Source organism: Sorex araneus, chromosome 2, assembly GCF_027595985.1.
Source record: "Sorex araneus isolate mSorAra2 chromosome 2, mSorAra2.pri, whole genome shotgun sequence".
Lineage (NCBI taxonomy): Eukaryota > Metazoa > Chordata > Mammalia > Eulipotyphla > Soricidae > Sorex > Sorex araneus.
Window position 1 is genome coordinate 202,908,832 of NC_073303.1, and position 25,676 is coordinate 202,934,507.

Genomic DNA, 25,676 nt, shown 5'->3' on the forward strand with positions numbered 1-25,676 from the left:
TGGTTTAAAGGGGGATGCCTCAATCCCCTCTGGTCCCAGAATTTAGGGAAGAGGAGGAAAAAATATAGAGTGAAGGGGAAGGATAGAAGAGATAGATGAGAATCAATGGGGGCAGGGTCAAAGGGACTCAGGTTGTAGGGGGAGTTAAGGAATGACAGAGCTAAATGCCCAAACCACAGAGTCAACAAGACTGAAACCACGAGACCCAAACTTTAACGACCAGATTTAAAATGTGCCTGTCCAGAGGGCAGGCTGGAGCTTGGGTGGGGGTAAGCTTGGGTGGGAAACTGGTGGGGGAAGTTGACACTGGTGATGAGGTTGGTGCTAGAACTAATTTTGTAATTCGTTGTGCTTTAATAAAGTAGAATTTGGGGAGAAAAAAGAAAGATAAAATCATACAATTATAACGATGAATGCAGTGAAGGAGTTTGACAAGATCCAATATACACTCATGATTAAAACCCTCAACAAAATAGGGATAGAAAGAACTAAACAAAGGGGGCTGGAGCGATAGCACAGCGGGTAGGGCGTTTGCCTTGCATGCGGCCTACCCGGGTTCGATCCCCAGCATCCCATATGGTCCCCCAAGCACCGCCAGGAGTAATTCCTGAGTGCAAAGCCAGGAGTAACCCCTGAGCATCGCTGGGTGTGACCCAAAAAGCAAAAAAAAAAAACAAAAAAAAACTAAACAAAATAGGTGGAAAATCATCCTCAAGTTATAAAGCCTATCTATAACAAGTCCATAGCCAATACCAATCTTAATTGTGAGAAATTGAAAACATTCCTGCTGAGATTAGGTGCAAGGAAAAAGTGTCCACAGTCTCCACTTTTATTTGATATAGTATCAGAAGTCCTAGCATCAGTAATCAGGCAAGAAAAGGAAATCAAAGGCAACCAAATTGAAAAAAAAAGTCAAATTATCACCCTTTGCAGATGGCATGATAATATATATGAAAAGCCTTAAAAGATTCACAGTAAAGACTCCTAGAAATAATATGCCAATCCAGTAAAGTTGCTAGCTACAAACAAAAATTGGTTTAATTCCTATACACAAATAGTGAATCAGAGGAGAAAGGGATAAAAGAATTTATCCCATTTTAAAAAGTGTCCCAAACCATCAAGTACCTAGGAATCAACCTGACAAAAGGGGTAGGAGATCTATTACATGGAAACTTTAAATCACTCAAGAAAGAGACAGGAGAAAACCTTTAAAAAAATTCATGCTCATGGATTGGAAGAATATATATTGTTAAAAATGATCATTCTACCTAAACTAGCATATAGATTTAATGCAATTCCCACCCAAATTCAGATGACATTCTTCAAGGAACTAAAATAGTCAACAATAAAGTTTTCATGAAATTGTACAAAACCCCAAATAGCTAAAGCCAGACTGAAAAATAAGAACCTGGGAGGCATCTCATTACCTAGCTTGAAACTATAGTATAAAGCCATAGTGATCAAAATAGTGTGATACTGGAACAGGGATAGACTCTCAGGCCAGTCAGCGGTTTGACAAATCCATACACACACACACACACACACACATATATAAATATATATATATACATTTTTGACAAAGGAGCTGTGAGCATGAAGTAGAACAAAGGCAGCCTCTTTAACAAATATTACTAGGAAAAATGGATAACCACATGTAAAAAATTAAGGTTGTATCCATATCTCACACCTAACACAAAAGTCAATTGATCAAAGACCAGGGGTCAGACCAGAATCTATAAATTCCACTGAGGAAAGCATAGGAAGACTGCCCCGAAACTTGGACCTCAAAGGAGTCTTCAATGATATGAGGTCATTGCCAAAGACAACAGAATAAAAAATAAGGGAATGAGGCTGCATTAAATTAAAGAGTTTCTGCATGGCAAAAACAATAATGGGCTAATACTAAAATACATCTAACTGAAGGGGAGAAAATATATACACTCAACACATCAAATGAACAGATGATATCCAGGATCTATAAATTATTTTAAAAGATTGATGCAAGAAAATCCAAACCCTTATCAAAAATTGGGGAGAGGAAGTGAACAAGCACTTCTCTGAGGAAGACAGACGAATGACCAACATGCACCGTAAAGAAAATGTTCATCATTGCTTATGATCAGGGAAATCCAAATCAAGAGAACAATGACCTGCCACCTCATACCAGTGAGAACGGCACATCTCAAAAAAATACAGGAAACAACCTGTGTTGGCAGGGAGATGGTGGAAAAAACAAAAACGCACCCATCCACTGCTGGTGGGGACGCTGTCTGGTTCAACCTGGGGAAACTGTGTGGCTGTTTCTCACCCAACTGAGAGTTGAGCTGTGAAATACTCAGCAACCACTTCTAGGTATCTACCCCGAGAACACAAAAATATCCATTCAAAGGGACATAGGCACCATTATTTGTTGTAGTGCTTAATACAATAGCTAAGATGTGGAATCAACCGAGGTTTCCATCATAGGAGCGAATTGTGAATATGGGGTGCACTAGACAGCAGATGTTGCATGCTATCAGTGCTGTAAGGAATGCTAAAATCTCACAACATGCTGCAACGTGGGTGGAACTGGAATATATCCTGTTAGGTGAAGTCAGAAGAACAAACACAGGATGACCTCACTTACTGCAGTGGACAGAATAACTAGGCAAGTTAGCCCAAAGTGTGAAAGAGGGAATTGCCTTTATCGCCCAAGGGCCCAGAGTTTATGGAGGAGAATGACAGAGAAGGAGAGATATTTAAGGAGGAAATAAAAGGAAGTGAAAGGGAAGTAGTGGGGAGCAGAGCTCAGGGCCCTTGGATACGTCTGTGGTGGGAGAAATGGTTTGGCTACATGCACAATCCACAAAAGTAGCAACACTGGAAACATGTGGTCCAAACTGTATCCCTGTAGCACTAAGGACTGTCATTCCATTTCTCATTGATTTGCTCGGGCGGGCACCAGTAACATCTCCATTGTGAGACTTGTTGTTACTGTTTTTGGCATACTGAATATGTCACAGGGAGCTTGCCAGGCTCTGCCATGCGGGCAGGATACTCTCAGTAGCTTGCCAGGCTCTCCGAGAGAGATGAAGGAATCGAACCTGGATTGGCCGTGTGCAAGGCAAACGCCCTACAACACAAAATCTAAAACTGTGTGTGTCAAGCTGGCAGGCTGGCGGGGAGGGACCTGAAGACTCTGGTGGGGGAGAGATGACGCTGGCATTGGGACCAGTGCAGGGAACTATGCTTAGAACTCAACTAGGAATGACTTTATGAATCATGATGCTTTAATAAATATTTTTTTCAAGAACAATTTTAAAAATTTTATCACTGTATCACTGTCATCCCATTGATCACCCATTTGCTCAAGCGGGCACTGCTGACGTCTCCATTCATCCTAGCCCTGAGATTTGAGCAGCCTCTCTTTACTCGTTCTTCCTAGTAGTGCCACATTGGAGGCTCTTTCAGGGTCAGGGGAATGAGACCCATCATTGTTACTATATTTGGCATATTGAATACGCCATGGGGAGCTTGCCAGGCTCTGCTGTGGGGGCAGGATGCTCTCAGTACCTTGAAAGTTTTTTATAAAGTTTTATAATTGTTTAAAAGAAATTTAATTAAAAATTTAATTAGTACGCATTAAAATTTTTATTTATATTTATCTTAAATGGAATGTCAATATAATGGGGGCCAGGGAGCTTGCTCTAAGGGTTTCCCTGCATGGTCTGCAGTCCTGAGTTTGATCTTGGTCCCCCAAACACTGCTCTGGGTCCTAAGACCACTACTTGTCCAGAGCACCAAAGCTTCAGGCCCACACCCCAAAACTGGGCTCCCAGAACTATCCCCCGAGCGAGGAATTTCCTCAAATTTTAATCTCATAACCTAAATAAACTGAGTCCAATATGCACACCATTATTCACCGCTGCACTCAGTACAATATCTAAGATAGGAATCAACCTAGGTGTCCAACAACAGATGAATGGATCATGAAGATGTGTTATATAGACACAATGGAATATTATGCAGCTGCAAGGATGATGGAAATCATGCAATTTGTTGCAGCACGGTTGGAACTGGAAGATTCCATGTTGAGTGAAGTAAGCCAGAAGAAGAAAGACAAATACAGCACAACTCCACTCATCTGGAATATAGACCACAGAACTTCCTACAGAAATGTGCTGTAGGAAAAAGGGATGCCGACATCACCCTTGACCCCAGGGGTCAGAGAAGAGACAGACAGAGAAGGAAAGAAATCAAGGGGGAAGGAGAAGAATAAGGAGTCATGTGTGAGAAGGCACCAGGGCTTCAGGTAGCCCAGTGATAGGAGTGAGGGGTAGAGCCATAAAAACAGACCAAACAGGACCGAAAACATGAGATCTAAGCGGTGGCCACTGGAACCTTGTCATGTGCCTGTCACAGACGGGGGTGGGGCTGGGTTTGGGGTGGGAGGGAATCAGGGAACATGGGTGGCGGGAGGTTGACACTGGTGGAGGGATTGGTGTTGAATTATTGTATGCCTAAACTCAATTATCGGTAACTTTGCCAATCATGGCTTTTTAGTAAAAAAATGAAATAAAATAAATTGGGTCCAAAATAAAAAACTAAAATGTATCTAATATAAAATTATTCAGATTCTTGCTTAAATGTAATTACACTTGCAGTGGGAATTATGATATGACCTCTTTGCTCCAGATACTATTGCTGTATTTTTGTCAAATAGTTTATAGTTTTAAAATAATTGTTAATACATAAGACATATTTGGGGAAGGGGGTCTGGAGAGATAGCACTGTGGGCAAGGCCCTTGCCTAGCTCATGGCCAGTCTACGTTCTATCCCCAGTCTCCCTGAGCCCTGACGGGAGTTATCCATAAGCACAGAGGCAGGAGTAAGACATAAGCACCACTGGGTGTGGCCACCCCCCAAAAAGAAACATATTTTCGGGCCAAAGACACAGTGCATAAGGTAAGGTACTTGCCTTGTTATGACTGGGTTTGGGTCCCCAGCACCACATCAGGTTTCCCGAGCACTGCCAGGAGGGAGCTCAAAGCTCAGAGACAGGAGAAGCCCCTGAGAACTGCCAGGTGTGGCCCAATACTCCCCCAGTACCACCAATACATATTACTAAATAAATATATTTTATATATAATTTCTATTTAATTTATAATTTGCCTTGCACGTGGCCAACCCGGGTTCAATTTCTCTGTCCCTCTCCAGAGAGTCTAGCAAGCTACCAAGAGTATCTCCCACACACACACAGGAGCCTGGCAAGCTACCCGTGGTGTGTTTGATGTGAAAAAAATAGTAACAACAGGGGCCTGGAGTGATAGCACAGCGGGTAGGGCGTTTGCCTTGCATGCGGCCAACCCGGGTTCGAATCCCAGCATCCATATGGTCCCCTGAGCACCGCCAAGGGTAATTCCTGAGTGCAGAGCCAGGAGTAACACCTCACAGGTATGACCCCAAAAAAGAAAAAAAAACAGTAACAACAAATCTCACAATGGAGACATTACTGGTGCCCGCTCGAGAAAATTGATGAACAACGGGACGACAGTGACAGTGACATAATTTCTAAGAAGACAGCATGAGGTTTTTGTTGTTGTTGTTTAGTCACTTAACTTTACAGAATTTTAGATAACAGAAGTAAGATTCACTTCTCTGGCACACTGTGTTCGCATTCTTCTTTCCTTGAGTAGACCCAAGACTCCATCCAAGGTTACCATTTCTTTGGATTATCTGACTTCACAATGTCTACTCATTCGGGCCAGCTGCAGATGAATTCTTCCCATTTTTGTGTGCCCTAAAATACCCTCATGTCACCTTATTTCTGAAAGACACATCCACTGGGCATGAATTTCTCCATTTATAGCTTGCTACCTTTGCAAAGAGACATGAAGGATAAACCTTCTCTTCAGTTCATACCAGATGTTCGTGAAAGTCACTGAAAACTCTTAGGAGTAAGAATGTTCCATACAGCTAAAGGAGTGATTATCCTTTTGACCTCATGGAAAATCTCAGTACCAATGTGAAGAAAGATGAAGCCAGATTTCAAACATCCAATAAATGATGCCCCGTAAATACGCTTAGTGTAAGAAGTAAGATTAAATGAGAGAATGTGTTTCGCGTGAGTCGGGCATAAATTCACACTGACAATCAGAGTCATACGAAGGCTGGATTCATCTTTGGTTGGGCCCAGAAGCCAGAACACCAGCCCCCAACCCTCAGAGCCCATCCGCATAGGAGGAAGGGGGTGGGTCTCTGCTGCAGGAGAACATTTAGCAAACCCCCCGCCCTTTCAAAGCTTTTGGTGACATACAAAACCCACTCGAGGACCAGTGTAGAAGACAGCAGTTAAAATGGAGTGTAAGCATTTAATCGATTTCACAGAAAATCAAGGACAGAAACAGTAGGTTGACACGTGTAAAAAGGTGCTTGAAGTCCTGGGCTGTTCTGTGGAATGCTTTGTAGATGACGAATCCGTGTGCATCACATCATTTGCATGTTCGTCCTGCCCGGAAAGAGGACTTCACGCCATGCTCCTGCTTGTCACCCCTCTCGTCCCTCTCCACGTTTAAAGTGCTTTATTTTAATTATTTGCGGTATCCATTTTGCCTATCTCTTGATTAAAGCAATTTTTTCCCCTTCCTCTCTTAACTATAATTTGGTGCAGATCTTGAAACTCACAAGCATGTCATGGAGATCAAAATATAGCTAGGAAAATGACTAGCTGGCAGAATGAGTCAGCCGCTGTTTGACTGCTGACATCAAAGAGATCGCGGGCAGGCCTTCGGAAGAGCTCCAGCTCACGCTCCTGTTGTGATATCTTCAAGTGGCACTTTCTCACTTGCTGCCGGGATGATTCCCAAACCCCTCCCCCGCTGCCTCCTGTGGAAGACAGCCGTCAAAGTCATCTCCTCTGCCCTGCCTTCCCATGGCATCAGTCTACCTAGGGCTTGAAAGTCGGGAATGGAAAAATGCAAGAATATACGACCCCGCTTGCTAACAAGGTCTTGCTGTGACTTGGGTTTTTTCAGGGCTCTGTTAAACTGTATAGAATGACACACTGTGTCTCAGTTTGGATGTCTGTGAATCTCAACTGGCCATGTTCCAAGGTTAACGGGCAGCAATTAAAAAATTGTGGAGTCTGGGGCCAGAGGGAGAGGACAGTAGGTAGGTGCCTGCCTGACACGCAGCTGACCCGAGTTCAGTCCTCAACATCCCGGTGGCCCCCCTAGCCCCACCAGGAGTGATTCCTGAGCTGTAGAGCCAGGAGGAAGCCATAATCACATCAGGATTTTTTTTTTAATGAACAACATTTATAACTCTTTTAGCCAGTTAGTTGTAACAAGCAATATAGTACTGTAGCACTGTCGTTCTGTTATTCATTGATTTGCTCGAACGGGCACCAGTAATGTCCCTATTGTGAGACTTGTTGTTACTGTGGAATACGCCATGGGTAGTTTGCCAGGCTCTGCCCTGTGGGCAGGATACTCTCGGTAGCTTGCCGGGCTCTCCGAGAAGGGTGGAGGAATCCAACCTGGGTCGACCGAGTGCAAGGCAAACACCCTACCCACTTTGCTATCACCCAGCCCCGAGTATGTACTATCTAACTCCCTTCTTGGATATATTTTCAATTTAGTTTAATCTCCTCTCGGAGAGCCCGGAAAGCTACCAAGAGTATCTCGCCTGCACAGCAGAACCTGGCAAAGCTACCCAAGGTGTATTTGATATGCCAAAAACAGTAACGAGTCTCACAATGGAGATGTTACTGGTGCCCGCTCGGGCAAATTGATGAGCAATGGGATGACAGTGACAGTGACAGATGAACAACATTCTAGCAACATGCAACATAGACAAAAGTGTTCAAAGAGCCTTTTACATTCCACAAGGAAAATAAGATCATGAGACCAGCTCTTCTGCCTCTGGCTTCTTTCTGTCTGACTCAGCATCTGCTCTGACACGGTGGGTGGCTTCATTCCTGGTCTATCCCTCTCCCTCCCTCTCCCTCCCTCTCCTCCACCCCTCATTCTGCCCATCTCTGGGATGGAGTACAAGGTGGAAAGTAGACATTCTGGGCTTGTGGCACTGACAGTTTAAGTCCTACTGTCAGTTCTTCAGAGATAATACATTTGCAGGTGTGTTGAGACCAAACCCACGTGAAATTACCCAGTTTCTACTTCCAGCAAAACTGGGTTCTCTGGAGCTTCCCATTCTGGGAGAAGCCACTGACAGGGTTTACTGGCTCTTGCGGGATGTAATTTCTACCTCTGTCCCTCCCCTGCGCACCACCCCCCACCCCCGTAACCCACAGGCAAGCATAGAGACATGACGCCCCGGACTGTACTTACCAGCCTTGATGTGGACATCCTGACTTCTAATTTTCCCTGAAGGATTTTCAGCTGTGCAATAATAAGTATTATCATGGATTAAGGTACTAAAGCTTGAAGGAGGGAAGGGGAAAATCTGGAGAGTGCCGTTGGGGTGGACGTGGCGGATCGCGGGGACATCGTAGATTTCCTCGCCCGTGGCTAGGTACCATCGAAGAGACACGGGAGGGATGCCGGCAGCGGGGCAGGGCACCAGGGTCCCCGTGGTGCTGGCGAACACTACCTCTTGCAGAGATGCATTGACAAAGTAGAGGCTGGAGTGCAGGTCCTCAGGGAAGACTGCGAGAGAGCAACACAGGGGCCGGTCAGTTCAGCGCTCGCTGCGGCATGGAGGTGACTCAGACATAACCAAGGCGCTCAGTGAGGACCGACTCATTCAGAATCACCCTGGAGATTGGGGAGGCAGGCAGGAGAGTTCTGGAAAACAGCCTCCCCCCCCATCCTGCCCTCAAGTCCTTCTCAGGGCTGGATGAGCATGGCGCGCCTGGCTCTTGGTTTGGACCATCTCAGCTACTGACCCACAGCAGACGTGGCCCTCGGTGCCTCGCCTTCTCCCTCTACCTGCAGCCTCCAGACCATCAGCCCAAGAGGAGCCTGTCCTAGGGGCCCGCCCCGTTTCTAAGAGTTTCTCAACCTTTGTCCAGCCGGCACCCCGTCGGTTCCGCCCCATTCCCGTGATTTTCATCTCTGCCTCCCTCCAAGAATATCCAAGGGGCCGTATGCCCCCCCCCACCCCGAGAATGCACGAGAGCTCAGAGCCACACACTCTGGGCTCAGGAGAGCAAGTACCTGGCTAGGATCCAAGTGCTCAGGCTGGAAGGCACATATCGAGCTCTATCTTTCTTAAACAAAATTAGTCTGTTTATTCAGTGACAAACAAGGCCATACGCAGAACATGTAGAAAATCACATCAGGCTTTCAGAAGACGGTGTCTGGTCAATAGTGCATTTTTCACTAGACTCTGTGCAGCCACCATCAAGGGAACTTGGACAAAGATGTCATCCCACCCAATGATGACGGTTTCTTTTTCAATTGCCTCTGTCTTCTCTTCTGGACCCTCTGCCTACATCCCTTCCCCCATGCAATTGTGCTGTCTCAGTGGACATGGAGGAATGTGCAATGTTGTAGACTGTTGCATTCTTTTGAACAGTATTTCTTATACAAACTTAAGGCTTCTGTGAAGGCTTTACAAGTAAATACTAGTGGATGCACATTTTATAACGTATGATGCTCTAAGCTTTTTCTCCATCTTGGTTAATCATTTCTGCTTTCCCTGCTTCAAAAAAAAAATCTGCAAGTCTGTTTGCTTTTTTAATGCCCTTGCATATCTACACCATATTCACTAACAGGGAGTTCTGGATTGTCATTTTTATGAGCAAATAAAGCTTCCTTCCAAAATTCAATACTCAAGCCCAAGTTCTATAAGTGCCTGACTCTCAGACACTTGGAATTTTATAGGACTTCTGCTGGATTATAGTTCCTAGCTTTAGGCTTGACCTTGGGTTGTCCTTCCTCCTCCCACAGGGAGCTAGACTCGTTAAATCACACCCACCACAGTGCTCCCTGACACACCCTGTCTCCCTGGGCACTCCCAACCCTCCAAGGCTCTGTGCTTATCTTCAGCCTCTCCTTTGTGGTCCTTTCCCCACTATCTGTTAGTCACAAATATCTCCAAATCAGATACAGTAACTTAAAAAGTCAAACCTTCTGAGGGCTCTGGATTTTGTATATGTCAGTGAAATATTGCTTTTCTCTTTCCTTCATGTCCTTTGCATAGTTTACTTCAGAGCAATGTCCTTTTTGTACAGAAACAGAAAGACAGCTAATGATGTGCTTTTGTAATACGGGAGTTAATGGACTCTGAAAATTTACTCCTGGGAATTCTTCGTATTTACATGACTTACACCTCAGATGACCTTAGATTGACCTAAACCCCCCAAAAATGGGTCCTGCCGAGGGACTCAAATTGACCCAGGACAAGCTATAAGCTACTGTGGCTTCAACATGAAACAATCTAAGTGGCATAAGAAGTATAATGAAAGCACAGCCATGGAACAAACTCTGTAATGACCCCCAAAACAGTAACTGTATAAGTACCCTGCTGGGGTTAGGAAAAACTAACCTGGCCTGAAGCCCGTAGTCTGGGAAATATAGTGAGAAACCCCAGGGAGAGCCACCCTTTACTGTGAGTTCAGAGAGACCAATTAAGTTTAATCTAGGGTACAGATAAAAGTCTGCATGTCTTACTATGTTTATACAAGATGACTAGACATATCATTAGGAATTAAATTTAATATGACTGTTTTAATGGATTACCAGCAAAGGAAAGGTGAAAGCAATATGCCCTTCGGTGAAATTCCGCCCCAGGTGGATCTCCTGGCAGGAACCTAGAGTGCTGAGCCCCTAGAGGGAATTCTGTCCTTGGGTGGGTCTCCTAGAAGAATTTCCCCTGAAGGAGGGACTTTATAGCTGTTCATTGTTTATATTGTCCATGCTAATGTTCAGCCACACCTATGTGTAATTGCTACCCCCCAACTCTCCATGATTTCTCATAATAATCCTGATGGATTTAAATAACAGGCCACTGGTTACCAGCCTATGGACCCGGTCCTTTGTCCATCAGCCAGGGGGATGGTCATCAGCTCCCAGTGCACCAGGGGAAACCCCCCCCCCCCCACACACACACACTGTCACCACGGATGGTGACTCAGACAACTGGTGCCCGAACAGTAACAACTCAGACGGGACAGTAACTCAAAAGCTGGACTTCCTAGGGCCAGAATAAGGACAACACAGACAAATGGTGCCTGACCAGAGACAACTCCTCAAAGCAAGAGCACATCCAGCCACTTGTCCTCAAGAGAGCAGATGGGCCCCAGCAGAGTCACCCTCCCAGCCAAGAAGGTCATCACTGAGTGCGTGTTCCTACAAGGTTGCATTCCGCTGGCAAACACAAGCTCCGCAGGCGACTCCACTCTGCAGTGATGCAGGGATGTGCACGAGACGCCCTAACCCAGGAGACGGGGCTAGGGGTTCTCAGAAGCCAGACTGAGTCTGAGAAAGACTGTTGAGATTTATCCCCCCTCACTTCAGACCTGCATGGGACAGAATCCTCTCCATTCATAAAGTTTCAGAGGCGGGTCCTCTCTGTTTTTTCCTGCTATTTCCACCACTGAGCAAGGCTAGAGCAGGGTCCTCAGTAAGGCGGCCCTCGTCCTCCTTCAATCATCACAGGTTGCAAGATTTTTTCAAATATTAAGTACAATGTTTGAAGTATTTCTTGCAAATCCCTTGAATATCCTTTAAAAAAAAAAACTGTCTAAAAAACCAAGATGTTAAAAAAAAAAGAAAGCCGACATTAAATCTAAAGAACACTAGACGAAAGAAGACTTTGTGAGCAATAATTCTCAAAATGCATACGATAGTGATGCAATTATCTTTCAGGCTATTATTATCTGGGGGTTCTACTGGATATAAGCAGTGACAAATGTAATTAGCTCCACGAATAAGCCTTTTCATGGAAGCATACACATGTTTATTATATAACCACTACTTTGACTTTTAGTAAAATTGTACTGGCTAAATGAGCAAAAATATAAAACCTTTAATTCCTGCCATGGAATATTTAATAAATGTCAGTTGTCAAATCCACCCTTACCATGCATTTATTTTCCATCTCGTAGTTATGTCACATGGAAAAATCTGTCAGCAATTTGCTAACCTTTGAAGAGGTATCTGTTTATGTCACAAAAATCACCTAAATTTTAAATATATTTGAATGACTACCCAGTTCAGGAATTATTTATATAAAGAGGGAGAGAGAGAGAGAGAGAGAGAGAGAGACAGAGACAGAGACAGAGACAGAGACAGAGACAGAGACAGAGAGAGATTACTGGGTAAAGCCCCACTGGAGTGACCTCAGGAGAAAAAATTGCTGACTAACCCACAGTTCCTTCCCTGCTAGAAGCACAGTCTCCCACAGTGAAGCCTTGCCCTCTATAAGGACTGTGCACACATATGTCCCCAAGAGAGATTTAGCTTCTGAGAAGACCCCTGCTCCCCTGACCAAGAAAAGCATCTGACACTTCATGAGTCTGCATCGCCAGCAGGACCTTGCCCAACAACAGTTGAAGGGACATAGAGAATGGCGTGGACTTAAGGGTCCTGGCAGATGGGGGACGGGTGTCCATCATGGAGTGAGAGCTGAATCCACCCTGGTGTTTAGGGCATATCTGACACCCAGGGAGATTCTCCTCAGTGCCGTGGTGGCATCTGTGATGGAAAAATCACTCACACTGAAGCCCCGGATTGCCGTCACTTCTGTGGTGTAAACTCTGGTCGACGTCAGAATCCCACAAACAGGGGAGCCGCGTTGACACAGGGTTCAGATCAGGGAGCTCGCTCTGGTGTCCCTACATGAAACGCAGACTTCAGGCAAACCAGGGTGGCAGCCTCCTCCCCTCACCAAGGAGTGAGGGATGGGGGACACGCACAGAGACCTCAGCCCCGGCGCTGAGCAGTAAGGTCTTTCTCTCCCCTCGGCAGCCATGCTGGAAAGGAGGCTGGCTTGGGGGTGACATTTCTCACTCCTCACAACCAAGAACAAAAGTGCTGGCCGGAAGAAGCGCTGGAGGAACTCAGTAGGCACCAGGCGGGGCAACTGGACGAACAGAACTTCGGATTCAGCTGCCTCTGGATTATGTGACTATGAGAAATGACATTTTTTTTTTTGTCTCCCAGGTTGTCCTAGACAAGGAAGAGTTGGAGGGATGCAAGGGAGGCGTTTGGTCGCCTTACAGCTTGATTATCCTCCGTGGCCTTCCAGTCCCCCCCTCTCCATTCTGTGGCTTCTCTAGTCACGGCCCTTCCCTTGCCACAGCATGCGGCTCAGACTCGCTGTTCTCCCTCCACGCCAGGTGACGGAAGGCTGCCTTGGGTCTCCAGGGCCGATTCCTGAGCAGGATGTGCTGTGGGATTCCGTCACCTCCAGCTAGTCTCGTCCTTGGAACCTCTCCCCACCGCCTCCCAATCTCTCTGTAGATTGCCACGAAATTGCCCACCAGGTCAGTACCCCGCTCTCTCTGGGCCGCCTCACCCTTGTGACGGAGGAAAATGCACCTGTTTAAAGTGATCTATGTTCTCAAAGATCTCAAAGATGAGGTTTGTCTCAAAATGAGGTTTGTTTTCCATATGTAGAGAATTGACATATTACATGGCAGAGCCTGGCAAGCTACCCGTGGCATACTCGATATGCCAAGAACAGTAATGACAGTCCTCATTTCCCTGATCCTGAAAGAGCCCCCAGTAAGCCATCAGGATACACTAGCACGTGACAGGGATGAATGGAGACATTACTGGCACCCGCTCGAGCAAATAGATGAACAACGGGAGGTCAGTGATAGAGTGATACCGTGATGTTCTCAAAGAGAAAGAAAGCAGGGATGGAAGGCAGGTAGCAGCCATTGCATGGTTTTCTCTACCAAGACAATAACTAGAGTGTTCAGCAATGATCCTGGAAAGGGGAAAATGAAAAGTGGCTAAGTACGAAACTGGTTCAGATGGGAAACACGGTTAATAGTTCAACCTTGTAGCTTTCAACTCAACGAAGAACACAGATCACAGCACTGTGATTTTACACTTAAGCTTTCTAGGAAACTGACATCTCCCCAAACATATTGTTAGGAGTGAGGTAACTGTCAGTCTTCAAAGCTAATTAATTCCACCCAGGAATTTTTTTCCTTTCTCCCACATTACTTTACTGTCAGCTCGATTGTGGGTGATTCAAACTTCATAAAAAGTGGTCATATTTGAATTTATCCTCTCTTTTCCTAAAAGTAGCTTTGTTAAGAATAGCAAAGCTGAAAATGTGAATGCAAATAGAAACAATTACTTAATTAAGCACATAATTTCTATCTCGATCCACATTCTGGAGCCAACTTGCACAATAATTTCAATGGTTTCAAGAAGCTAAAAATAAATATTTAATCCTCGTCATTAGAGACAAGTGGCCTTTGGGGGATTACTGTCACTTCTCCTTACATTCTGAAGGGGTTGCTCACCCGTCTTACTATTTCACACCACTGGGCTTAATAAAGCAATGCAACTCATTCTCTGTGATACACATCATATGGCCACAGGCAAAAGAAAACCCAAACGAGATTCCAACAGCTTTTGTTTCTTCTATCCAAGAGGCCATCCATCTGCTCGAATAATAGCACTTCATCCCATGGAGGACTGGCTGTACTTTCTATTCTCTCACATTTGCTCTGGCATCCGGCAATCTGAATGTGAAGTGTTTGTGTGTGTGTGTGTGTGTGTGTGTGTGTGTATGTGTGTGTGTGTGCCCGTGCACGTGTTGCGCCCACACATTTCTGTGAAATAATTGCAATTTTAGTAACAGAAAGCTCAACAAAACATTTGGCGGGCTCTCATGTTGTGAGATTCAGGGACTAAGATTCTGGGGTACAAACAGCGTGTTGAGTGTTGGAGAGAGAGGCTGAAGAAGGGGTGTTCCCACAGTCGCCGACGTCTGCAGATTGCAGAAGGCTCTAACAGATGGTGTCGCAGAGGCTCCCACGACAGACGTGAATAGGAGTGTAATGTGAAGAAGAAAAATAAGTCAATATTTCTTTCTTTAGAATTCAAACATTGCAAGGTGAAAAGAAGATGCGGGGGGGAAAGCTTGACAGGAAGCAGCAACACCCACTTCCTGTCAGGTGACAAGGAGTGGAGGGTGGCCCTCGGGGCCAGGCATGCTCAGGGCGGGAGCTGCAGTCTGGCTCCGGAGGGAGACCGAGAGCCGCCATGTTTCAGCCAGAGTTCTGTGATGGCTCCTTGGCTGGGAGCTGTGGCTAGGAATTAATCCCTCTGTGCCGTAGGGGCCCACGTGATAAACTGACCCACCAGGAGAAGTGGGAGACAGTTCTCAAAGAGGAAGGGATCATGAATTTGAACACAGATGCGGGCTGTGATCGAGCACTGGCCAGAGGGAAGAGAAAACACCAGGGGAGAACCGAGTGCCACGATTGTGGAGAGAACTTTGAGGTTCTTTGATGGCATTTCTCCAACACACTCGTACTCAGTACCTGGCCCCCGTAAGGCCTGGGCAATACTCAGGACCCAGGTTAGGGGTTGGTCTTCAGAAGCTAACCATTTAGGGGGCTGGAGAGATAGCACAGCGGGTAGGGCGTTTGCCTTGCACGCGTGGCCGACCCGGGTTCAAATCCCAGCATCCCATATGGTCCCCTGAGCACGACCAGGGGTAATTCCTGAGTGCAGAGCCAGGAGTAACCCCTGTGCATTGCCGGGTGTGACCCAAAAAGCAAAAAAAAAAAAAAAAAAAACAGAAGCTAACCATTTAGACATGTGTACGTTAAACTCAGGATGGTTGGCGTCAGGCAGGGTGTAGGTCCTTTGCTCTGCAGCTGACCTTGGGTAACCCTTCTGGACGTACACACCAAAGCAATGAATAGACATCTACGTGCGAATCCAAGTACACTGATCTTTAAAACAACATTATGGCCGCTAAGTCTCCAGCTGCGCTAAGAAAGAACCTCAGCGGGGCTGGAGCAATAGCACAGCGGGGAGGGCATTTGCCTTGCACACGGCCGACCCGGGTTCGATTCCCAGCATCCCATACAGTCCCCCAAGCAGCACCAGGAGTAATTCCTGAGTGCAGAGCCAGGAGGAACCCCTGTGCATCGCCAGGTGTGACCCAAAAAGCAAAAAAAAAAAAAAAAAAAAGGAAAGGAAAGAAAGAACCTCAGCTGTTCCCGTCCTGCCTGATCTCCCAGGCGGGGCCAGACTGGGCTCAGGCCTGGCCAGGGCCTGGGGTGGTCCCGGCACATTCCACCTGCACTGCCAGGCCCTGAGCCCTCCTCCACAGAGCCTTCGCCCAGGAGGAAGACAGGCGTCTGCGTGCAAGGCTGGGGGTGCCAAGGAGGCACCCGGACGACCTCCCGGAGGGGCAGGCAGGAGAGTGTGAGCTCATGGCCCCATGGTGGCCCCCACGCGGGGCCCCGGCACCTGTGGGCTACACCCCTGCATGGTGAGAGGCACGTGTCCTCCCCTCAGGGCTCACCTACACACCTGGAGCCGCTGCCTCAGTGGAGGGTGGGTCAGGCGGCCCACGGTTCCAGGCTGTGTGCTCAGCGGGGAGTGGGGCAGGGGGTGGGCACCAGACACTGCCCCCCAGGGGTCCTTATCCAGGGCAAGACCAGAGCTCACGATGGCCCGGTTAGAATTTTACCACCTCTGTGGGCCAGAGAGATAGTATGGCCAGAGCACTTGCCTTGCACACAACCAACCTGGTTTCGTGCCCGGCACCCCTCCTGGCCCCCCAGGCCCAGCCAGGAGTGACCCCTGTGCGCAGAGCAAGCAGTAAGCCCTGAGCCCAGCTGGGCATGGCTCCAAAACAGAAACAACGTGCAAAAAAAAAAAAAAAGATTTTACATTGGGACTCCACGCCAGGCTGTTTTCACTCAGGGCACCCCAGAGGGGGGCGGGTGAGAACCCTCCCCCCGCCAAGGGACCCAGCCCCGGCAGCCGACCTCCACTACCCAACTGCCACCACGCTCCAGGCCACTTTCTGGACACATTATAAGACACTTCCTACCCTTTTTCCTTAATTACCACACCATGTTTGATGGAGTTCAGACAGTAGGCAGCAAATCACAGAGAGTTTACACATACCTCTCGGAGAGCCCGGCAAGCTACCGAGAGTATCCCGCCCACACGGGCAGAGCCTGGCAAGCTACCCGTGGCGTATTCGATATGCCAAAAACAGTAATGATAGGTCTCATTCCCCTGACCCTGAAAGAGCCTCCAATCCTTGGGAAAGATGAGTAAGGAGAGGCTGCTAAAATCTCAGGGGTGGGAGGAAGAGAGACGTTACTGGTGCCCACTCGAGTAAATCAACGAACAACAGGATGACAGTGATGACAGTGATACAGTGATTTTTGGATAATTCCTTTTGTCATTTTGCTATAACAATCAATATGAAGTAAATTTGTGTCTGCTAAGAGGGGGGGCAGGCTTGGGTGGGAAACTGGGGAAGGTGACACTAGAGGTGAGATGGGTGTTGGATGGAAGACTGGGTACCTAAAACAACAGTGTTATGAAGAGTTTCATAAATAACTGTTTAAATTGAAAAGCAAATTGATCCCTTCAACCATGAGATTCTTTTTTGTTTGTTTGTTTCTTTTTTGGGTCACACACGGCAATGCACAGGGGTTCCTCTTGGCTCTACACTCAGGAATTACTCCTGGCGGTGCTCACAGGACCATATGGGATGCTGGGAATTGAACCCGGGTCGGCTGCGTGCAAGGCAAACGCCCTACCCGCTGTGCTGTCACTCTAGCCCCAAACCATGAAGTTCTCGAGGGAATCAGTTGGTACAGAGCAAGCAGAAACATACTAACTCTAAAACTGCCCATTTAACTGGCAAATTGTGTATAATCATTGTGAAGGAAAAATTTTAGGTCCAAAATATTTTGATTTTATGGGAAAATATAAGTATATATTCTTACTAAAATAAAAATTATCTCCATAAAGGTATTCCAACATGAAAAGACACGTAACTTAGTCTTGAGTAAATATTATCTAGGAAGAATCCTCCTTAGCTGATTCTGCTACTCCAAATATTTTTTTATATTTGAATAAATGCTTAGAAATTTAGTGTTATCTTGATCACACACTCTGAACACAGATAAATGAATGAGCTCATAATGCTTTGGGAAGCATTCCAAGCTATGAAATAATTCTAAGTCAGGTTACTAAAATAGGCTCCTACGTGACAGAAATTGTGCATTTAACTCTATTATGTTTCAATCACTCCATCCCAGCCCTGAAGCAGCGTGGCGGTCCTCATGAATAAGAATTGGATAAAAGTTCACAATGATATAAGGGCTAGAGATATGAAACCCTGTCTCTGTCCATGATGAAACAACAGCACAACAAAACAATCAGGAGGTGAATTTTCCCTCCTGTAACTAAAGTGCGTGTAGCATAGAGCAGTAAGTTACGAGAAAAGTTTTAAAGATACCTGTATCTACTATACCCCGAGCCCGGCCCACTACCCAGGCGGAGTTTTCAGATTATTCCACAGGAAGAAAATGTAAATAGACTGGGTGAATGGTATGAGTCATCCAATAAAAATTTGGCCTCCTGGGTCTGGACAAGAACTCAGTGTTGAAAGAAGGGAAGGGAATATACATTATAACCTTTCAGTACCTGTATTGCAAACCATAATGCCCAAAAGGAGAGAGAGAGAGAGAGAGAGAGAGAGAGAGAGAGAGAGAGAGAGAGAGAGAGAGAGAGGAAAAGTGCCTGCCATAGAGGTTGAGGAATGGGGTGGGAGGGAAACTGGGGACACTGGTAGTGGGAACTGTGTACCCTTCCCCAGATAGCAGGAATAAAGGCACCGGCCTTGCATGTGGTGAGTCTCTGCACCAAAAGCCTGGTCCCCTGAACACTGCAAGGAGCAATCCTTAAGTACAGAGCCAGGAGTAATCCCTGAGTCCACCAGATGTGACCCAAAGTCAAGTTTAAAAGCACAATATCCAGGAAAGATCTGAAAGCAATGTAGGTGCCATGTGGCATGTGAGTGGATGAAGACGTAGCCTGCGTAATTGGAGGAACGCTACTCAGCTCCAGGGAAGGATGACACCTTGCATTTCGGTCTGACGTCAATGGACCGGGACGAGGTCATGCTAAGCACAGTTGGAAAGAAGAGAAGTACAAACACCAAGGATCCCACTCACAGGTGAGAGAGAAGCAAGTCAAGGGAGCAGACAATGGCCAATGTACACAGACCACAGGAGCTGGGTTACCTAAAGGGGGTGTTGGAAGGATGTGAGGGAAGGGTCTGCAGACTGTGATGGGGGGTCATTAAAATTTGGGTGGTGGTGGGGCTGGAGCGATAGCACAGTGGGGAGGGCGTTTGCCTTGCACGCACCCAACCCGGGTTCTAATCCCAGCATCCCATATGGTCCCCTGAGTATGGCCAGGAGTAATTCCTGAGTGCAGAGCCAGGAGTGACCCAAAAAGCAAAAAAAAAAAAAAAACACTCAAATGAGGGAGGTGGGAAGCAGGGGGGAGCAGCTTGGAGGCTCCCCCATGTTCCTGACATTTGTAAAACATTTGCTTTAAGGGCCCTCTTCTTCCTTTCAAAGAATATGCAAGTGTAAAGTCCATTTCAACTGTTTCCAATTGACCCCATTAAAAAAACATATCAGGGCCATTTTCTAAAAAAAATAAAATAAAAATTTAGGTGGGGGGCATAGGATAACATTGCACCCATAAAACATATAAACATTAACATCCTTGCAAACCAAAGATCTTTCTCAATTCACTCATGCTAAATTATGATAAAAGTGATCTCAACCAATTAATTTTTTAAAGGAAGAAAATATTTCATTAAAAGTACAAAATAATGAAACAAGAAGAATGAACGGCAGAGAGAGCAATCTCAGGGTGTAAATTTAGGTCTAATCAAGTTGATGTTCTCGTTAAATACAAAGGTCTAAACATGCCAATTAACGGACAGAAATTGTCCAAGAGATGAAAGAAAAGGGGGGCTGGAGAGACTGTTCCTGACAGAGGGGGCCCCAGAAGCTGTCCACGGGGACTTCCTGTGGCTAACGCAGTCAGTGCATCCAGAAGACACAGAGGTTCCAAATGCTGACTCTTCTAAGAACACAGGAGCTCTCTCTCCTGAGAGAGAGCCAAGATGCAAACGTGAAGCAGCCGTGGCCCTTTTCTCCACGCCGCCGTGGGAGTGACACCCCAACATGCTTACCAGATCCGGCCAAGCCTCGTGCGTGCTCTGCGTTACATCAATCATCACAAACTGTCCTTTATTGATTCTTTTTCCATTAATTCCATTTGGCCATTCCCTTAGGTTGTGTCAGAGCAAGCAATATGAAGTAAGGTTGTCGTGTGTCTGATAAGGGGACAGGCTTCGGGGTGGGAGAGAAATTGGGACATTGATGGAGGGAAGGGACGCTAGGGGGGGGCTGGTACTGGGATGTTGTATGCCTGAATCTCCTCTATCAGGAGCGACTTTGTGAGTCATGGTGTCTTAATAAGAATGAAAAATAGGGGCTGGAGTGATAGCACAGCGGGGAGGGCGTTTGCCTTGCACGCGGCCAACCCAGGTTCAATTCCCAGCATCCCATAGCGTCCCCTGAGCACCACCAGGAGTAATTCCTGAGTGCAGAGCCAGGAGTGACCCCTGAGCATCACCGGGTGTGACCCAAAAGAGAGAAAAAAGAAAAAATAATGAAAAATAAATAAATAAACAAGCTGTACGTGCAGACACCGAGTGTTTGGGTTTCCTGTGGTGCAGGCATTCTGGCCTCCCCTGTGCCTTGGGTTTGCACACTGTCCCCACCCTCGACCCACGGGTACGGAACTCTCGGATGACATACTTCACCGTCTTTTGCCTGACTGACCACGACCAGTTCTTTGAACCGAAGCTGAAACGTCACTTTCTTAAGGATTTATTCCCAGTTTTTACCACTGAGGACCCGATGTTATGTCCCAGTGACCTGACTAGTACATGACACAAGTCTTCCAATTCCTATCAGAAGAATAAATGAGTTTTCAGAGAAAAGTATCATGTTTCCATACTATATTAAAAAGATTGCTTCTGTAGAACAATGTTTTCTCTGTATTTTATAACTCTGTCTCCTGTTATAACATAAAACGCATGCTCCATGTCCAGAGACAACATAAATGAGAGGCTTAGAAAAAAACCAAAGAGCTAAGAGATTTAAAAGATTTTAGATCATATGTAAAAGATCACTGTCTCACTCTCATCCCGTTGCTCGTCGATTTGCTCGAGCGGGCGGGCACCAGTAACGTCTCCATTGTGAGACTTGTTGCTACTGTTTTTGGCATATCAAATACACCACAGGTAGCTTGCCAGGCTCTGCTGTGCAGGCGGGATACTCTCGGTAGCTTGCCGGGCTCTCCGAGAGGGATGGAGGAATTGAACATGAGTCGGCCGTGTGCAATAGGAATAATATATAAGACAAAACAAATTATGTAAAAAGTATATATTTTTATTTTTTTGTTAAGTATTTCTTTTTAATTTTTAAATTTTCACATTAATGATTACATTCAATATTTCAACACCAATCCCACCACCATTACACCTTCCCACCACCATCGTTTCGAATTTTTCCACCACTGTTGAACCCTGCCTGTCACAGACAGATTCTAGAAAATTTATTTTCTATTGTTTATTATGAATATCATGAAAGGTGAAACAGCCGCTTTTGCGGCCCCACACTCCTGAAATTCTAAGCATGTAAATGATTAGGGTCCAGAGACATCTCTGTAGGGAGCTAATCTATTTTGAGAATCACTTGTGAGTCTCTGGATCAAGCCCTGTGGCGTGCTTGAACATGTCTCAGGGGCAGCTCATGGGCATGACAGCAGGACCCCGAAGGGGCAGGGAGACGGGAAGGGGTGAACTGTCCCCACTGCCTTGTGGCCTGGAGTCTTCAGATCCCGGAAGACAGCAGCTCACCGAAGATCTGTCTGGACCCGTGCTGAGTCGATATCACGAGGGCTCCTCAGACGGAGCGGGTGTCCCAGCTCCACCCACTCCAGATGAAACCCCCGTTGCCACAGCTTTCCGGAGAAAATACATTATTTAAATCCAATATTTGTACTGGTTTTTCAACAAGGAAAAATCAAGTTTTATTACATGTTCTACAAACCTTTGGAGAAATTCTCTTTTTAATGTTAGTTCTTCACACAGAAAATAGCTACATATTGCTAGCAGTACCCTTCTAGAGGATATTTCCTTGCGAGCAGAGGGAATTCATTTCACAGAGAACTTGCTCTGTCCCATCGGACAGATAAAAGTTATCTCATTAACATCGCTGGAGGTTGTGTATCTATCTTCAGAGAAGAACGTGGAGTCTAATGAATAATGTGCGTGCAGTATTCTTGGTCCAGCATTTACATTTTAAGTTCAAATATTTCAATAGGCAGGAAAGTGATGCTAATGATTTAGAAGGAACAAGAGACCTTCTGGGAATTATGAACATAAAGCAGGAAAACAGATAAATAAAGCAAAATGTTAAAAAAAAAAAAGACTGCTTGGTATTTGAGCATAAAGCTTGGGAAACCAAAGCAGACCAAACTAATGGAAAAAAAAAGAAGAGGATGAATTTAATATTATATTTGGAATTAAAAATAAAGAGAATCAGTACATAAAGACAATGGGCAGGCCAGGGCAATAGTTTAGCGGGTAGGTGGCTTGCTTTGCATGAGGCTGGCCTAGGATCAATCCCTGGCATCAACCTGGGTTCTGTCCCTGGCTTCCCATGTTCCTGGGTTCCCCGAGCCTCCAGGAATGATCCCTGAGTGCAGAGTCAGGAACAAGCCCTGAGCACTGTCAGGTGTGGTCCAAGCAAGAAAAAAAATATAAGGAAGTGGAAAGAAGCAAGACAAGCATCATGATAATGCTGACAGAACGGTTTCCTGGAGATTGCAAGGCAACAGCCTGGAGAGAGGGAAAACATTACCAAATTTTTTTTTAAAAAAAAGAATGTCCCAAAACACACAGCAATATGCACTAGAAAAGAAACAGCAAAGCGATAATAAAGATGATCAAAATAAAGAATAGAAAGAAATTAACTGAAGCCAACAGAACCACTTCCAATTAAGGAACACAGTGAATATTCATTAAAGATGTCACTATTCCCTCCACAGGAGGAGAGAAATGTGAGTTCATCGGGAAAGTCTGAAGCTTCGTTCTTCGATAAAACTGCCCACATGGAATGAGTGATAGACTGACGTTCTTCTAGTTCATTCCACTGACCAGGGGAGTGCTTGGCATTATCATGAGCTCTGGGTAGAACTTCACCACATGCAGTGCTCTGAAGTACCACATCAGGGAGATGCAAAGCAAGACTACAGTGAGATATCACTCACACCACAGACACGGCACACGTCAAAAAGAAGAAGGACAACCCGTGTTGGCAAGGATGCAGGGAAAGGAACCCTACTCACTGCTGGTGGGAGGGTCACCTGGTCCCGCCTTTCTGGAAAACAACATGGACATTCCTCAAAGAAACTAGGAATTGAGTTTCCATTTGACCCAGAAATCCTATTTCTTAAAAAAATATAACCCCATGGGGCTAGAGTGATAGCACAGCGGGTAGGGCGTTTGCCTTGCATGCGGCCTACCCGGGTTCGAATCCCAGCATCCCATATGGTCCCTTGAGCACCGCCAGGGATAATTCCTGAGTGCATGAGCCAGGAATGACTCCTGTGCATTGCCAGGTGTGACCCAAAAAGCAATATATATATATATGTATATATATATATATGTATATGTATATATATATGCCCCCATTAACCCCCCCAAAAAAAGAGAGAGACACACAGAGAGAGAGAAAATACATTTTTACCCTAATGTTTCTTATGCCCTACCCACATAAACAAAATCTGGAAACAACCCAATATCCAAGAACAGACAGATGAATGGATAAAGAAATGACGGTACATAGATACAATGGAATATTTCCCAGCCTTAAGAAAAGATAAAACCGGGGCCAGAGCGATAGCACAGCGGATAGGGCACTTGCCTTGCACGCGGCCGACCCGGGTTCAATCCCCGGCATCCCATATGGTCCCCCAAGCACTGCCAGGAGTAATTCCTGAGTGCAAAGCCAGGAGTAACCCCTGAGCATCTCTGGGTGTGACCCAAAAAGAAAAAAAAAAGAAAAGATAAAACCACGTGGTTTGCTGCCACACAGATGGATCCAGAGGGTATCGCTCTGCATGAAGTTAGGCAAAGGGACATAAGGAAACATCCCGGGAGGAGTGGGCAAGCAGAATGATAGCAGAGCATCTGCCTGGCACAAGGCTGGCCCGGGTTTGATCCCTGGCATCCCACATGGTTCCGAAAACCCTGCCAGGAGTAATGCCTGAGTGAAGAGCCGGGATTAAGCTCTGAGCACCACTGGGTGTGGTCTGAAAATTTAAGAAAATTAAGAAACATATGGTGGAATAACAAATGCCCAACGTTAGTATAAACAAAGGACATGAGAACTGGTCTTCGGTAGGAAGCATGACCCAGGTAGGAGGATGGGAGGGGAGGGACTGCAACCCCGCGGAGGGATGGGAGCATTTTAATGGGGAGGAGGAGGGGTAGCTGACAGGTAATAACGTGTCATGCATGAAACCCTACAAGCAACAGAACCATAAGCCACAGTGCCAAAGCTGTGCTTAAAAAAATACCTCTCACAGAGGCAGAGGTGTGGGTGGGTCACTAAAGGGGGTGGGGTCTTTATGGAGGACCGTGGGCAAGTGTGAAGGGATTGGTGCTGAAACATTAGCACTGTAGCATTGTCACACTGTCATCCCATTGTTCATCAATTTGCTCAAGCGGGCACCAGTAATGTCTCCATTGTGATACTTGTTATTACTTTTTCTTTCGGCATATGAAATATGCCACAGGTAGCTTGCCAGGCTCTGCCATGTGGGTGGGATACTCTTGGTAGCTTGTGGCGATCTCCGAGAGGAACAGAGGAATCAAATCCGAGTCAGCCGCGTGCAAGGCAAACACCCTACCCTCTGTGCTATCGCTCCAGCCCCCTTAATAACATTTTAAATAAAAATAAAATTTCTACAGAACAAAGGAAAGTGAAAAAGACTGGCATGCATGTACCACAGAGTCTGATTTGGTCTACCAACATACTAATTTATGACACCGTTTCTGCATAGCTTTGGCTTTGCACGTCAGCCATGAAACAGACGACCACCCCCACGCTCTAAACCCTAAACGCCTGGGGTCAGTCTGGAAGGACTGACGTAACCTCGCGGGATCTCGTCTCCACCCCAGCCCGAATGAGGGACCCCCCCTCGGGCTCCTCACGAGCTGTCCCCTCACACCCTCTCTCCTGCCTCCCATTCTCTGGCCTCTCGACCTCCGTCCTTAGGGCTGTGTGCAAATTCTTCCACTGTCATTTTGACCTTGCAAAGCCTAGCATAGGTGAAGAGGGACAGAGCTCAGAGATGGCCTTGACCTGCCAGCAATGCCCACCGGACACACTGGCGCCAGACTGGGGGCTGGCATGCCCCCACCCCCGCCTGCAGGGGAAGATAGCACAGGCTCGGCAGCTCCGTCCTGCCCTTCCTGCACCCAGGCACTCGCCTCGGCGACCCTGCTCACAGCTGGCACTTGGACCCTGCATGCAGCCCGAGACCCGGGACCCCTGACAGCATGTGTTTGCCCAGTGGCGCTGGGCCGGAGCCCGCCTTGCTCTGGGGTCGAGTCGTGTCTTCCCG

At 46.4% G+C, this 25,676-nt stretch overlaps 1 protein-coding gene across 3 annotated transcripts in view; it reads right to left on the minus strand.

The window, feature by feature from the left end:
- DSCAM (DS cell adhesion molecule) overlaps nucleotides 1-25,676 on the minus strand; it is a 602,651-nt gene that overhangs the window by 493,358 nt on the left and 83,617 nt on the right. For all 3 annotated transcript variants that reach the window (XM_055127368.1, XM_055127369.1, XM_055127370.1), the window contains exon 2: nucleotides 8,328-8,645. In XM_055127368.1, coding sequence (XP_054983343.1) covers nucleotides 8,328-8,645 — 318 coding nt within the window. The remainder of the gene's footprint in view (nucleotides 1-8,327; nucleotides 8,646-25,676) is intronic.